General features: G+C 45.1%; 1 protein-coding gene across 1 annotated transcript in view; it reads right to left on the reverse strand.

The window, feature by feature from the left end:
• LOC311058056 (uncharacterized protein) overlaps positions 1-15,268 on the reverse strand; it is an 83,043-nt gene extending 67,775 nt beyond the window's left edge. The window contains exons 1-9 of the mRNA XM_084075359.1: positions 15,144-15,268; positions 11,147-12,704; positions 8,813-8,874; positions 3,698-3,727; positions 3,216-3,541; positions 1,993-2,162; positions 1,231-1,431; positions 966-1,064; positions 532-569 (exon numbers count right to left, since the gene is read on the reverse strand). Of these exons, the coding sequence (XP_083931485.1) occupies positions 532-569; positions 966-1,064; positions 1,231-1,431; positions 1,993-2,162; positions 3,216-3,541; positions 3,698-3,727; positions 8,813-8,874; positions 11,147-12,376 (2,156 nt within the window). The 5' untranslated portion in view covers positions 12,377-12,704; positions 15,144-15,268. The remainder of the gene's footprint in view (positions 1-531; positions 570-965; positions 1,065-1,230; positions 1,432-1,992; positions 2,163-3,215; positions 3,542-3,697; positions 3,728-8,812; positions 8,875-11,146; positions 12,705-15,143) is intronic.
• Between the last annotated feature and the right edge of the window lie 2,114 nt (positions 15,269-17,382).

Genomic DNA, 17,382 nt, shown 5'->3' on the forward strand with positions numbered 1-17,382 from the left:
GGAGGCGGATGGAAGGCCACCAAATCAACCGGATCCGGGGCAACCTCCCCGGTCTTGGTAACGAACATCAAGTTAGGTTTAAGCAAACCCCTCCTGTCGTTTCAAACTTCATGCACTCCGAACTCATCGAGAGTGCTTGCATGTCACTGACCCGTTTAGCCGTATTTAACAATACCTCATCTGTCATAGGAGGTTTCATGGAGAATTGTAGCCTGTAACCCTTGTGAACGGTGCACCCAAGGATTCGGCTTGCAAAGTTTCCATTGATCCAAGCACCGAGCGAGCTGGTTGCTGCTGGGTGCTGATTGCTGATGTCATCGGTTCTGCGGAACACGTGATCGTTTCCATGGAGACCGGAGACGCTGACTCCGGGGATGTGTGTGGGGGGGGGGGGGGCAGGACACGCTGATATCCCATAGTGAGTAGTAAACGTAGAACCGTGGTAAAACCTCGGATGTGTTATGAGATGTGGGGGAGTGAGAGGGTATGCACAGCAGGCTTGGAAAAGAAGGGAGAACACATCTAACTTACCCTTTACTGACTGCTGTTGAATCGTCTGCTTCTGGTTTCTAAAAGAAAGGAAACAAGGAAATAAATAACATGCATTTATACCAAGACAATAAATCACATACTCTAAGTAGAGTATTCAGACTTCAAATGGATCACACTGTATCTGAACCACTTTAACTCTATATATGTTGTTGATCCCTAGGGGTCTGTAATTGTTCACCTCTATAACACTCTCTCCGTGAAAATAGCCGATCTACGAGCTCAAAACACCTCACGCTGTGAGGTTGTAGATCTGGTATTTTCACTGAATATCTGGCTAGTATGACATGCCCAGGATAGTATTGTTTCATGTTTTTCAATCTTTAACACGCATGCAAAATAAATGTTTGTCCCTGATGGAACTATCACTAAATATTAATATATAACTACAGTAAATGAATACAATAAATGTGAACCTTGGCTAAAGTGGCAGTAATGGGCTGGTCTCCGATGGAGAGGCTGCTGCACTGGGCCAGAGCCAGAGCATCCTCTTCTCTCTCCATACACACCGATGCCTAGGAGGGAAGACAATCACAGTCTGTTTATTCTGCTATTCCGCTATTTTCATTAAAAAATAAAGAGAATAATGTTAAGCGTCTATTAAATCGTAATTGAGGCAAAACGTTTGAATTAATGGTGTTATGAATTTGAAGTCATATCGCCCAGACTTAAGGAGAGTACCTTCTGTCCTTGGTCTGCCTCGCTGCCAGACAACAGAACCACGTTGTTGTACTTCCCGAAGTCCCTGACCCACGTTTTCACTTCTTGTTCTGTGGCCGTTGTGGGGATGCCCATCAGGTACACCAGACAAGCTGGAGTGCAGGATGGGGTACTCTGGGTGTACTCTTTCTTCATTTTCTTGGCCGGCGGATCTTTGGCAGACTGGAAAATAAGACTTTTAGGGCTCTTTTCGACTATAAGAGCTAAGTCAGTGGTTCTCAACTGGTGGGCCGTGAGGATATTGCTAATGGCAAAACAATTCAAATAACTTGGCAAAACACAACGGTTTTAATGATGATATAGCAATAACATTAAGAATGATTATTTTTTATGTCATGGAACTTTTTCTTTAAAACCTTGAAAAGTGAGTTTTCATTGTCACACTGCTAAATAGGAACTATAATACTTTAGTTCCATTGATCCAAGCCAGAAAACAATCAATAAATTGATCATTAAAATAAACATGCTCTGAAATGCATGCGGCCCAACCGTCTGACCACTTAACAGAAACGGAACAGAAAAAAAGCTAAAATATTAGTCAAAAAGAGCCAGAAGAGAGGCAACATTCAGAGTAAGGAAGACCCTGAGCTGAAAAGGCGGTTGCACCTAACTACTTGGGAGTAGTATTGACATGCCAAGCGTGCAATTTGCTCTGTAAAAGATTAAGAACTTCATAATTTAAAACTATATATGTAACTTTAAATAATAGTCTATTAGACCCACTGTATCATCAGCCTTGGAGCTCCCTGGCTTAGTTCTCTTGGACCCAGGCTTAAGCTTCGTCTTCATTGGGGACTTGGCTGATGATGGTAGTTTGCGTCTGGCAGAGTCATCATGTCTGGCAGATACATCGCGGGGACGTTTCAAACCAACGCGAGAAGAACTCCCTGTAGCTGCAGATCGAGGCAGGGGGGAAAAAAGGGAAGCATTGATAAAGAAAGGCGACAAAGGGAGCCCTACGCAACCAATCGACATTGTGATCTGTAGAGCCTTGCTGCTAGGGAGCTAAACCTGCCCTAAAGGTGGTGCTAGAGAACAGGTAATGTGTTCACCAAAAACTGTGATCTGCCAATTAGATGAGATATCTTCTGCACAATTAGAAAATGTGGCTAGTGGAAAAGGACACAGGGTCATCAAAACCAGTGGGATTGACCAGGATGCCACACAGTCAGGGAATATTATAAAAATATTCAAACAAATTCAGGTGTCTACAAACACTTTTTTTTTTTTAAGTTGAAATTCAACTCCCCTGGGGGAACCCGTGATTGCTGCTGATAGTTTGGGTACTGCAACTTTATCTGGGAAAACTCTAAAAATTATGAATTCTACCTTAAGTAGCTTATGATGGGTAAAACTAAGTTGTTGTCTTTTAAAAAGTATTCTGAATCCATTGCAAGCATTTGTTTCGCGCCAAAACGACTCCTTGGCATAAATACTTCCATGCCTACTTTTCCTGCTAGTCGCAAACCCATTTCGTTTGTGTGAAAATGAATATTGCTCGGTGCAATTTCTGCCTATACTTAAAGTTATCTAATTTTCAGCAGATGTCATGGGTTTCACTTGGGGAGTTGAATTTCAACCAATACTCCCTGAATAACAAGACCTATTAGCGCCATATTGTGTATTCTAAAAAAAACTGAACTGTCGGTTGTCTCAGACAAGCTTTGAAACATCATCACATAATTTACTAAACCAGAGACATGTGTAAACTATGGGATCTTTGAGAGACCTAGTCATTGCTAGACTCTGAATCTGCCTAACTTTTCACCTCACTTTATCTGCCCAACAGAGTCTGCAGGTGAACTTCCAACAAGCCAACATTCTTGAAAAACTATGCTCTGATCTGAATAAATAACAAAGTAAAGGTGTACCAAGATCTTATAAAATATGTTGTGGTTGATTCCACTGACTTGAATGTAGCATCTCTCGTGTAGCATCTCATTTACCTTGGTGGTGACGATGATAGGAGGTACGGGGGGTCTGGTATGATCTCCTGTCCTGCCTTTGAGAGTGGGGACCCCCTCTGTGTTTGTCAGGAGGAGGGCTAGGGCTTGGAGACCAAGAATGGGACAGGGAGATGGTTTGGCTGTCATCTTTGACCGGGGAGCGTTCCCTCCTAGAGTGGCCAGCAGGAGTTGAAAAGGCAAACGCAGAGGGGATTCTGCGTTTGCCAGAAAGAGAACTAGGGGTTGGAGAACGGGACATAGAGCGAGAACGCTCCTTGGGGTGCCAGGTGGTTTGGCTGTCATCTTGGCCCAGGGAGTGTTCTCTCCTAGAGTGGCCAGGAGGAGACGAAGAGGGAAAGGGAGGTGAAGATAAAATTCTGTAAACGGCAATAGTTTAATTTTAAAGTGACATCTTCCATGTTTCAGTGTTAAAAGTGCTTTAAAAAACAACATAAAATAATACAAAAATAAGTGATACTGACCTTGGTAGCTTGCGTTTCCACTCTGGGTAGCTACACAGTACACACACACACAGTTGTTAGCACATTATTTAACACTATAGGCAAGCAAGAAGTCCAACAACACACCTTTCACATAAAATACTGATAGGTTGCTCTATCATTTATCATTCACCTTAGGCTTTTGATCACACCGTGTATAAACTTTTATCGCAAATAACTTGACACGTGACAAAAAGAGCTCAAGTAACTTGTACAAGGAGCACGAACACCTCTATAACCGGAGTCATACTGATGGTACTCAGCTGGTGCATAGGCACCGTCGGAGGTGCGTCAGGCAGAGATGCCCTGCAGGCACCAACATCTGCCTGTAAACAAAATTTGCTTTCTGGGAAACCAGTGACTACTGAGAAGAGATCAGTTGGAGTCCAGGGAAGACTGGAGGACTGTCAGGAAAGTCTGACTGGCAGCGGGGAAGACTGCACCTGGGGTGGGCGGGCTAGTTACCCTTCCCCACAGGCCAAGTAAGGCCAACCCAAGCAAACTACAAGAAAAGGAAAGAAAAGACAACCCAAAGGTCCTCCGAGAGGTGGGATGCAAGAAGGACCAATAAGGACGGACACAACGGAAACAAACGGAACGGACAAGACAAAGGAAAAGATTCTCAGGACATACACTTGTGGATGGACAAGGGAAACAACCTTCAGAGGTTTGAGAATACACCAAGGGATCAACAAGTGTCCCAGGGATGACCAAATGCAACCTTGCACTGCCCAGGCAGATGAGACAAGAAGGGAACAAAGCCAGGTTGAGCACCACAGCGCTATTGAGCCCACTGTTGCAGATGGTCAAAATACACCAGAACCCCCTGACACCAACTCCCCGGTGAACCCTCAAGCGGAAGAAAGGACCCCAATAACCGAGAACAGAAGAAAGGAGAAAGAGCCTGGCAGGAAAAAGAACATCATGTGGCCAAAGGCAAATGACTCTGAGATCTGGAGTAAGTTGGACAATGCCCTGGCACTCACTCTTAAGAACTCCCTTAAAGGCAAAGTGGAAAACAAAGTGAACATCTTTAGTGAGATAATCTACGATGAATGCCTTTGCAGGTTTGGTCAAAAAGGGAAGATGAAGGAACACATGCCCAAAGCCAAGAGTAGAAGAGAAAAGGAAATCCTTCAGCTCGTGAAAGAACGAAGAGCCCTTCGCAAGGCTTGGAAAAAGGCGGAGGCACATGAGAGGAAAGCCCTGCAAGCTTTATGGGATGAAGTGAAGAGCCGCCTAACATCTCTCAGGAGGGCTGAACGTATTAGGAAGAGGAGGAAGAGGAAAGAGAGTGAACGTTCAAGATTCCTAAAGGACCCCTTCAAAATGGCCAGAAGCCTGCTGGACGAGAAAAAGAGTGGCACCTTGGTCATGGCAAAGGAAGACCTCGAGGAGCACCTAAGGAGGCAGATGTCAGATGCAGGAAAGGATATCCCCCTTGGGTCCCCTGGCCATGTTCCCCAACCAGCTGCTCCAACCACAGAGTTTGAATTAGTACCACCCAAGCTGAGCGAAGTGAACGATGTAGTAAGAAGAGCACGGTCAAGCTCCGCCCCCGGGCCGAATGGTATTCCATACAAGCTCTACAAAAGATGCCCTCAAGTCCTGGAAGAGCTATGGAAACTGATGAGGTTGATCTGGAAACAACAGAGTGTTCCCGTCGAGTGGCGCAGAGCGGTGGCCATACTGATTCCAAAAGAACAGGAGTCATCTACCATCGGACAATTTCGAAGCATTGCTCTCCTTAACGTAGAAGGAAAGATTTTCTTCTCTGTCATAGCCAAAAGAATGACCAAGTTCTTGCTACAAAACAACTACATTGACACAAGCTGTCAGAAAGCTGGAGTCCCAGGGTTCTCGGGGTGTTCGGAACACGCAACGATAATCTGGGACCAAATCCAGTTTGCCAAGAGAGAAAAGAAGGACCTCCATGTTGTATGGTTGGACTTGGAGAACGCATATGGGTCTGTCCCACATCAGCTGATAAGCTTTGCCCTGGACTTCTTCCATGTGCCGGTATGGGTCAAGAACATCATACAGAGCTACTATGCAGATGTGAGGATTTGCCATTCGCTGCAGAATTATACAACTGACTGGCAGCAACTTGGCAGGGGAATAGCTATGGGATGTGCCATCTCACCCATCCTCTTCACAGCCTCCTTTGAGGTCATCCTGATTGGAGCGCGGACAATGGTCAGAGGAGTGCGCAATAGTGCAGGCCTACGATTGCCACCTCTTCGCTGCTTCATGGATGATGTCACAAGCCTACTGCAGACAGCTGCATGTACAGCACGGCTCCTCAAGAGGTTTGAAGAGTTACTGTCCTGGGCCAGGATGAGGATAAAATCCGCCAAGTCTCGCAGCCTATCAATCCGCAAGGGTAGACATATTGACTCAGTCTCTTTTCGAGTGGCAGGAGAGAGAATTCCAGTGCTTGCAGAACAACCACTCAGAAGCCTGGGCAGAGAATATACAGCTGATCTCACAGACAGGCACATGGCAGCTGCAGTCACAGACCAACTGAAAGAGGGATTAAAGAGGATTGACCAGAGCTACCTTCCTGGCAAATACAAAATCTGGTGCTATCAATTCACACTGTACCAGCGTGTGATGTGGCCACTAAAGATGTGTGAAATAACATTAACAACAGTCACAAAACTGGATGCAAAGGCAAACAACTACATCCGTAAGTGGCTTGGACTTCCAAGATGCCTCTCTGATGCCGCCCTGTTTGGGAGAAACGCACTGCAGCTACCACTGAAGAATATCTCAACTGGGTACAGGCTGGAAAAGTCCAGGCTGGTGCTGGAAATCAGACAGTCAAGTGACCTTTTGGTCAGGAATGCAGGTGCCAAGATCCGGACAGGCAGAGCATGGAAGGCAGAGGACTGTGTGGATGACGCCATCTCCAGATTAAAGCACCAAGAGCTTGTCGGAAGAACACAGCAAGGAAGGCGTGGCTTGGGCTGGGGAGAGCCACAGAAGCTGTGGTCAAAAGCATCCTTGAAAGAAAGGAAGAATCTGGTGGTCACAGAAGTGACAAGGATGGAGGAAGACAGGTTCTTTGCCAAGTCTATTGGCCAATGCCAGCAAGGCCAGTGGACAAAGTGGGAGGGCCTCCTACCAAGGTCAGTAAAATGGAGTGACCTGTGGAAGATGCCTCAGGCAAGGCTTTTCTTATTAGAGCTACTTATGACACCCTTCCAAGTCCAACAAACCTGGCACGATGGTATGGCTCCGAGGACATCTGTGGCCTTTGCGAAACAGCCAAGGGAAATCTCCGCCACATCCTGTGTGGCTGCCGGACGGCCTTGGCCCAGGGTCGTTATAGGTGGCGGCATGACCAGGTACTAAGGAAGCTAGCAGAACACACAGAAAGCATGAGAGTCCTGGCCAATGAGAAGTCAGGATTCCAACAGAGGCAGCTGGTTCAGTTCGTAACAGCAGGAAAAGCCAGGAAAAACTGCCCAAGAGCGGACAAAACATCGGTCCTGGCTCCAGGCAAAGACTGGTCAATGAGAGCAGACCTTGACAAACAGTTACGCTTCCCCATTGACATCACCATCACCACACTGAGACCCGACATGGTCCTGTGGTCGACAACCGAGAAGCAAGTCCTGTTAGTCGAGTTGACGGTCCCATGGGAGCAGAACATTCAGGAAGCGTACGAGAGGAAAAAGGCACGGTATGCCGAGCTAGTGGCAGAATGCCAAGAGAAAGGCTGGAGAGCAACAACCTATCCAGTGGAAGTTGGATGCCGCGGCTATGTTGGCCTCTCAACCAACCGCTTCCTGAGGGACATTGGTCTCACGGCAGCAAAGGTCAAGAAGGTCCTAAAGGATCTCTCGGAAGAAGCGGAAAAAGGAAGTTTCTGGCTCTGGCTGCGAAGAAAAGACAGGGGGTGGGGGAAACGAGATGCCACCTAGTGAAAAAACCTGATAATCGAAATCCAGCTGCAGGGAGCGGCAGGGAGACGTCCCTGACCGTTGCCCCACCATCCTGAGATGTTCTGGCGATAAAGGGGGCGAAACATCAGTGAAGGATGGCTCCCAGCTGAAGACCCTGCAGCTGGTATTTAGATATTGGCTGAAGTGGGTCTGACAGAAGTGCCCCGAGAGGTTCCAACATCAACCTAAAATATTCAACCATCAGGTATGCGGCCAGGTGCAAGCCTGGCTCAGGGAGGAGGACGCCCCTGCCATGCAGAGTCCAGCGGCACTCCCTGGTGAGCAAGGGGAAAAACACCAGGCCAGGATGGCTCCCAGCTGAAGACCCTACAGCTGGTGCATAGGCACCGTCGGAGGTGCGTCAGGCAGAGATGCCCTGCAGGTACCAACATCTGCCTGTAAACAAAATATGTTCATCACTTCCTACACCTCATTTATTGTATTAGCAGAACACAGAAAATAGAACATGTGGGTGGACCTTAAAAAGTAATAGAGTACAAAAAGTAATCAGTACAAAGGTATTTTACCCACACCAATGGAATAAGCACTTCTGTGTGCTCTGCTTGGTCTCCCAGAGATAAGGGAAGTATGTGGCTTCACTCTAACTATCAACAGACCACTTAATATCAGCCCCTTAACTCTCTGCACTACTCACACAATAGAAATTAACATTTATGCATTACTTAGATGAACACATTAACATAAGAACAGAACTTTTAAACACATATTACCCCATTTACTTTATGACTGATAATCGGATCCTTCAAATACACAGTACAGTTTTCAGTAATCATAGGGAGATTCATGGCTTCGACAAGATATTGGGCGCTATTTTGTGTGTCTTAACCCATATAGACCTGAGGCCGATTCTAAAAACGGCTTCTAAATCCTGACTAAAGTTTTCTGAAAAACGTAATGTATGTTGCTATATACTGTACATAACATCATCCCCAAAAGGGGTTCCAGTCCTGAAAGATAGTTTCAAATAGGGGTTCCCGCCCAAAATGGGTTAAGACCTGGAGGCGTGGCCAATGCTGTTTGGCCACTCAAAACAGCATTGGCCACGCCTCCAGGTCTCAAGTTAAGTCATAAGACCTGGTACTTATGACGCAAAATAGGGCTCCATTGTGTTTAAATTCCGCCTTACTTGTTGCGTAGGTCTCGACAGGAATCAGAGTGTTGTAAGCTTTTGACATGCTCAATCCAATCCTGGAGAAAAAACAATGAGAGAGAGAGAGAGAGAGAGAAATGTCAGGAGAAAAATGGCCAATCATCTGGACGCCAGTTAATTGCAGGCACAAATCAAACACATTAGGAAAATGCAGATAGAAAGCATATTTAAAGTAGCGTGGCTCTTAATACTACCATGGCTTAGGTCTCAGGAGGCAATGTAAGCAGCAGAAAATACAAAACCGTTTTGAGATTCCATTGACCTTTTCTTTTCAGACGCAGAACTGAAAACGTGAGCCTACTTTTCATTTCTCTTGGCTGTGTCAGCTGTACATTTCAAACTTGAAAAAATATCTGTGTAAGGGGTTAAGTGTCTCAGGAACACTTTGTCTCTAACTGGTGATCTTCTGATTACCAGACCGCCTGTGTCTACAGTACCCACTCAGCTACAGCTGTCCTCTAGTACTGATTGTATATTGTATATGCAAATGTTGATGCTCAGCACCACTATAACATGTCTATATAACATAAGATGTTCTTTTTCTTTTTTTAAGTTAAAGCTCTACTGTATATACTGATCATTGCTGCAGAGTGTGTTCAGTAACAGGGGGTCTGCCTGTCTTTCCAGCTCTTTAATAAACAGAAAATAAATGTTCAGGTGGGTCACCAATTTCATCCAATCGGGAGAGAGAGCCCATTCATAGCTTCAATGTTACAGTGTTCCAATTTTAATCTTGTCATAAATAAATCTTTTTGTTTCATCAATTTCCCTTGTTTATCCTGTATGAGTTCTCTCTACTGATTGGATGAAATTGGTATAACAAACTGAAAATATATTTTCTGTTTATTAAAGAGCTGGACAGACAGACCCCTGTTACTTTTACTCTAGAGCTATTTAACAATAAACGTTTTCCCCAAAAAAGTAAATCACTTACACCCTTAGTTCTGATGTGTCATTTTTTTTATGTTCTTCTTCTGTGCAGTTTTTGTGTTTTATTTCTTTATTGCATTGCTGGTCCCATTGTAAGCTTGTATTATTCTTATTGAACTTTTAATGTATGCTATTTAATGACTTCTTTCTTTAAGGAAAGGATTCTAAATAAGCCTGTTGGCTTCTTCCTTTTCTTGCACAATAACTTGTTTTCTTTTGATATGTATGTTTTATCAATTTTCAGGAATTTCCCCAGAAGGCCAGACATATCGATCACCAGGATCAATTTAAGATGGGGCTCTTGCCAGTAGCTAACCGGTGCATCAGATCATACTTCATAATTTCAATGTTCCGACTTATCTCCAACAGAACCTTTGTTGCATGTCAGTTTCCTGTCCTTCTAAATTACTATACTATTACTCTAAATAAAGCCTAAAAGTAAAACTATATAAAACAATTTTCTGAATAAAATGAACCATGCTGTAGATAGATTACATAAAAAAACAACCATAACCTGTAAAGCAACTACATATTGGTGGCAATCAATCATATTAAATTGACTGAGAGCCCAGATGTCTCAATGTAAACTAAGAAGACTTGGCTAAACAGACAGAAAGAAAGGTTCTGAGTAATATCCTTCATTATTTAGGCAACTGAATGACAGCGACATCAAGAGTTGATTCAGCTTCAAGCTGAACTGTTTGTTCTAAATTGCCATCAAGAAGAAATAAAAAGGATGTTCAACTACATAAATTACATTTATCATAAAAATACATCGATTTCATATCCATACAATTTGCAGACGTATAATTGAACTCATTGTCATTTGACAGTTTCACCATGACCAAGACTATGTAAATAATTATATCATTACTACACCCAAAAACAATATAATTAAGCTGACCAGAGATTATTTTCATTATTGGTTATTGGTCCTTTTTTAGAATCTGTTATATTTAATGTTATTTTAATCAGAGTTATATAAAACGAATACTAAGACTTTGTATGTAGGCCATAGTAAACTATAAACCAGATTGCGAAAAAATCCTCGTCTCTCTTCACCTTCAAAAGAGTCCTCTTGATATTGTAATTTCTGGCCTTGTTTTTTCCCTTCACCAGGCACTTATCATAATATTGTTAAACGATCCGATTATGTATCTGACATTCAAACCAATGAGAACTGGTAGCCACTGGTCGGCATTGTAGTTTGGAACCAGGGATAAATCGATTGGTTTCAATTAAGGACAACACTGAGCAGAATGACAAAAGATGACATATCTGACAACTGCCTTCATAAAGCGAAAGACTTAAATTCAAAGTGTGCAGGTATTCCTTTAAAGAGACCCATAGACAATGACACAATGACACGTTGGCACTCACCTTAACGTGCTCACAGTCTACCCCACACAAGGAGCAGGTATGAGGGTACACCTTTGGAGACTCTGCTGAGAAATCACACATCATGGTGGGAGTGGGTAACCCCATGGTGGTCCCATGTGATTTCAAAACAGGATGCCTGGAATCTCTGGTTGATGACGAGGAATCGTTCCATGTTTCAGATGAAGGGCTTGGTCTGGGGCCGTCTCTACTGTACTCTCGGTCTGGATGACGAGATCTGTACAGTGGGGGAAATTCTCTTGCAGGCGACAGACGTTTGTTCTTGTGAACCTCACCGCCTGACCTGCAGTAATCCAGGTCAACATGCTTGTTTGGTTCAAAGGGTTGAAGACGAGCATGACGCCTTTCAGGCATGCTCTCTCTACCACTGCTGTCATCAGTGGCTTGACTAGCATGACCGTAGTCAATGACTTTCCCTGCAGCCTGTGGAACGCTGTGGTACCTGGGCACTTCTGGGGATCGCAAACGTCCAGTATTTCTACCGGAGCGGGCAGGAGGTGGCAGTATATCATGGATGGCGCGTGAAGCACTCTGAGAATATGAAGAGGAAGCCGCACTGTTCTGGCTTTTTGATTTATTCGTCTGGATAAACCGAAGGATGAAGGGTAAATTGTCAGGGTTTAGCTGATCTTCAGGGTACTGACTCAGAAACTCGAGATCCTCATTGGAGAGCCCCAAGGTAGCCAAGATACTCTCTGCACGTTCTGGGGTGTATAAACCTTGCTTATCCACAACTCCACCACCGCCGCCATTTCCACCACCATGGGAGCCCCTAGACTGAGGGGAAGGTGGGTCATAGACGGGGGCTTGCATCCAGGCCTGATTACCAATTGCAGAGGGGCTGCTCTGCGACTGCTGGGTGACAGTGGAGGGAGGACTGGCAAACATTTGGCTGGGGTGTGGGTAGTTTGACCAGTCCATCCCTTGCTGGTGGCCTAGTTGGTTGGAGCTGTAGCCTGCAGTTCCTGACATTTGGTCCGGATTTGGCCGTGACCTTTGGTTCGGATTTAGCCGGTTCATAAGTTCCATGAGACAGTGGTCTATGTCCCCGGATCCCCTGGTAGCCATGGTCGATACCAGCTCGTCAGGCAGATGGCTAGGATGAGGGTACTTGAAACGATTTTGCTGCTGCTGTTGGTGAGGAGTAGGACCGGGCCTATTGGAGGAAGGCTGTGGCGGCCCCTGTTGCTGCTGGCTGTGGTGGTGATACATTGTGTTGCAATGTTTAACCCCACTCCTACACTTCTCAGCACACACTGTGTACTGAGATGTTTCTGGATAGCGAGGAGACAACAATCACGCTGCCGCTATCACGCTGGCTGACAACAGTTTCAGCTGCTGGAGCAGTACGTTGCTGGAGGACGAGCTGGGCCTGAGCTTCAATCTGGACCAATTGCAGAGCTGCCACTGCAGCAGCACCAGCTGCAGCTCCAAAGAGGCAATGGGCCCCTCCGGTGCCGGTGGTGGTGCCAAATGTTCTGCTCTGGCTCAAACGGAGGGGGTGAACAAGATTGATTGTCTTTCTGTGAGCACAGCAAAGCTGGGAGATGGAAAACAGAAATATTAGATTAAAAATGAACAAGCTTTTCCTCTGAAGTCTGAAAATGTTTTGAGACGAAGTCCTTGTCTGTACACGTTAGGGTTGCCACCGTCCTGTAAAATACGGAATCGTCCCGTATTTGGAAACTAAGTTTCCCGTATTGAACTGATACGGGACGCACTTTGTTCCGTATTTTGAGGTCGGGGAATCAATGTCAATCATTTATATGACCATTTATTTGAGAAATTAAAGTAATTCTGCTGTCCTGCAGCAGCTCCCCTTCCTGTCCCCCTCTTGTTGCTGTGTGACTGTCAGTGAGCTGTGCGAGTCTGGGTCTGGTGTCTGAAAATGTGCTCAGCTCATTGGCTCATTTACTCATGACACGACCAATGAGAGAAACGCTTTCAGTGTTGCTAAGATACGATGTCTGTTGCCCCCCACACCCTCCCTCCATTCAAACCACAACAAACCTGCAGCATGACAATGCGACTACCAGCTCAGAAGACAAGTTGAATGTCTAAAGTAAAAACTAAAGACTGACACGTCAAGAGTAAAAAATAAGGGTGAGTAGACAGTGTGACAAGATTATGTACAAGGCAAACTTTTTCAGCCACGGTAGAATCCACGATGTAAACAACAAAGTAAAAAGCAGCATAGAAGCTAGGGAGCAATGACAAAGTCACACACCTTGTCTGCCAGAGGCCCCCAGAGACTAACATGGTATGCGAAATCATGTCAATCAAATCAAAGCATGTTGATTTTGTGTTGAACCCCAACTCTGGTTGTTGTTACTTAAGCTCGTAGTATGCAAATATGACTAATTAAACTACTGGGTAACCAGAGGAGTCTGGATAAACCTGACAAGCCTGTATGCTTTAGAAAATAGTCTGAAATAAGGTAAAGTATACCTGATTTGAACATGCTCGAACATTTGACATTTAAGGCCTAATTGCAACTATTACTATAACATTTGTAGATGGCATAAACAATAAGTTGAAGGGTACATTTAGCAGGTTCAAATACTTATTTCATTCAATTTTCCAAAGCATTATTTTATTAACCTTTTCATATTTTGAAAACAATTGGCAATGTCATACTGTAAAACATACATACACAATACATGTGTGGTGTATGGCTTAAGCATTGCATTTCCTTGTGATTATGGTAATATAGGACTTGTGTTGACTTGTTACAGTAAATGTTGTAATTGTGTGTTATGGGTATAACTGTTCCGAAATGCATAGATGTATATGCATGTCAGGGGTTGAGGGGCTGGCTCCCCAACATTTTTCTATCCCACGCGGCCCAGGATAGGTGTCCCTTATTTCAGTTTCTGAAAGGTGGCAACAGCCCTGCCTACACCTCACTACAAGTTGTCAGTCTTCCTGTGTGTGTGGCCTCATTACATCACAGAATAAATGCAGCGAGATTTGAAATCTCCTCTGTGTCCAATGCATCCACCATGGTTCTCTTCAGGACAGGAAAGCAAAGCAGTGTTAATGCAAAAACAGTGAAATCAATAATCAATGAAATTACTATCATTGGTAACACCCGTGTTTAAAGTACCATTTCATGTCAATGTGGCCGCTGTGGAAAGAAGGCGAAATAAAATATTCCATGTCCATAGAACATTTGTATTTTAGATGGGGGTGGGGGGCAGAGTGTTCCCACTAAGCAAAGTAGGCTTTCAACATCTTAAAACCGTCTTTGTTTTGGAGAGTAGCTAAAGCGTATTCTTTATCTTTACTTGTCAAACTTGTCTTTACTCTTTACTGTCAAACTGGCCCCTGTCTTAACCTTTGAGTTGCTTGCGGCTAGCCTAGTCCATAGCGTTAGAAGGAGTTCTCCTCGCTATGGACCAGAGCTAAGCTAATGCTAAGCTCCGATCGGAACCTCTTCGCTATCGTGATTCGTGGAGGGTGAGTTTCCAAACTGGGGGGGGGGCTAGCTAATGCTAATGTTAATGCTAACATTACAATGTCTGAATGACTGAATAGTAGCCTCGATCTCCAGACTTTTATTTTAACTGAATACTGATTGAACAGTGAACACTTTATTGACAGTTTGCAAGGACACACCCAGTTCAACACAAGGCCTGTTAAGAGGATCTTTAAACCCAAGAAAGCACTAATGGCTGCAGTTTCCATCCTTTGTACTGCTGCTGTGTGATGAGCAAGTTAAAACGACAAGCTGTTATAAAAGGTGTTGGTTCAAGTCTCTACAGCTCACAGCCTCCAGTCCCTGCATGTACACAACGTAATAATATAATGTATACAATACATCATAATCAATGTAAACAGCTGCACACGAATGCAAAAGCAACGTCCCTTCCCCGCTAAAGACCATTTTGTCTACTTGATTTATTTTATCCCACATTAATTGTGATTCACAACCTCCATTGTATACAACACATATATTTAACCTTTTGTACCTTTGTACCTTTTTATCACGTATTATTGTGGATCTCCTTGGATGTTGGTGTCAGGTTGTTTGTTTATTCCATAAAGTTAGGTTTATTCTCTTCAGAGCGACGCAGTCTCAGGACAGCTCAGGATGACTTATCGAAAGCAGAATGAAGAGAGCTGCGGACAGTCGCCTTCTGAAAACGTCACATCCGGTAGAATAGTATCTAACTATATAAATGGCGAGCAACTTCCGCACCCTCGGTGGTGACACCCCACAGCTCTGTTATCGACTAAACAACGCACCGCCAGACCACATGTCGCCTACTGACTCGCCACGCCGGCCGCGCTGAATTTACGCCTCGCGTAGGGGACATCTCACTGCTCACTACACCGTTTCCACCGCGCAACATAATTAATTCTACTCACCAAATGTCGGACAAAACGGAAGGGGAGCCCGCTTCGTACCGTTTACCGTGCGCACGACCTCATCAGCACAACAGCAGGCAGCCGCTGCGGGGTTTTTTCCTTTTTTTCAAAACTTTTTTTTTGGTCACCATTTTCTCCAGGCACCATTTCTGGTGTAACGTCGGGTGTTTGTTTTCACCAGCCAATCACCTTTCACGTTGCCACGTCCGTTGCCACGTCGCGCTGACGTACGCTAAACAAGCGCTGCCGTCCGCACAATGCAAACGAGCCCAAAGGCGCGCAAAAATAAGCCGACCATTGCTTTGACACAAAGTCAGACCTGGCAACGCAGCCTACGCCAATCATGTGTGAGAGATCTACAAGCTATGGGGCAGAGACGCCACCGTATCTTAGCAACAACTACAGCGCTCACTCTCATTGGTCGTGTCACGCTAACAGCAGTCTCCAGACAATGGCATCGCAGACAGCTTGCTGTTACTGCTGTAGCCATCACAGGCAGTTGCAGCACGACGGACAGGGCGCTGTGATAGCTGCCATGTCGCTAACGCTAACCTGGTTGTCATGCCTGCAGCGGCTGTGCAATCACTTTGTCAACAATGCACGTTCGTGTGGTGAATGTCTATATTGCTGCTCAGTTCCTCCATTGTAGATGGTGTATGTTTGTGTGTGTCTTCTGGAGAACTATGTACCTCCACAGCAACTACAGTAACTAACGTGCAACGCATGTTAGGCTGCATTATGGTCATGTAGTAATTTCAGATAATTTCGCTCCGATTACAGCAGTGTTTATCAACCCTTTCACGCCGCCCCCCCCCCCCCCCAAATACACGTACTTGATCTGGGACCCCCCCATTCTGTTTGACTCCGTTCCACAAGTAAATATTGTGAAAATAGCCGATCTACAAGCTCGAAACGCCTCACGTTGAGAGGCTTTGTAAGCTTGGACATCGGCTATTTCCTACATGATTGCCTCTTTCTTACATTCTTTGCCAATGTGGCCCATGTTTTCATAGCATAGTTTATTGACTACTTCTGTTGCAGAAATGGCCATTTCCTTTACTTTCGGTTTTTTATTGTCTCCGCCAGGCCGAAAGGCATGGCGCAAGACTATGTTTCACCCCCTGTCCGTCCGTCTGTGATAGCTAATCTCTCACATCGTTGACTTGATCGCAGGAAAATAACAGCCCGATGTGGAGAGCCAGTGAGAGCTGGATAAACGACGTAAAATGTGTCCAAAGGAGTCTGTACGCCTGTCGATAAATGAACACATGACGTCGGTGGGAGAGGAGATATTGTGTCTTTTGGACAAACAGCAGCGTGGTGCTGATGTTTGTTGTGTGAAGCAGCTTAATGTCAGAGTGTTTGGGTTGGAGCGCCTCAGTGCGGCTGCAGAGTTCATGTGCAGCCTCTTCCAGAGAGACACAGACACACTAGAAACTCTGCTGGGGAAAAAAAACACTGCTGGGTATTGACTTTCCTATGGACATTGATCTACACACTGCAGGTATATCTGCTACACACACAACATCAAACTACACACTGCAGGTATGATGCAGCGTTTGCATTACAGCCAGCATGCCAGCGTAGTTCCCATATGGTTTCAAGGTGGGCTAAACCATATGGACCCCATGTCAGCAATGTCAGCGGCATCCACTTCAGTCCCAACTGCGATGCCCATGCAGGCTATAAGTAGCTTCTACCTGGCCCTTAGGTGGGCCCCAACTAGCCATGTTTATGTGGGACCAAGGCGGCTCCTAACTGGGTTTGCCCATGCAGGCTTTAACTGGGTTCTACCTGGGCCCTAGGTGTACCCTAACCAACCACAGTGCAGTGCCCATCGCTCCAAT

Source organism: Gymnoscopelus microlampas (genome assembly GCF_963454915.1).
Source record: "Gymnoscopelus microlampas genome assembly, chromosome: 2".
NCBI lineage: Eukaryota > Metazoa > Chordata > Actinopteri > Myctophiformes > Myctophidae > Gymnoscopelus > Gymnoscopelus microlampas.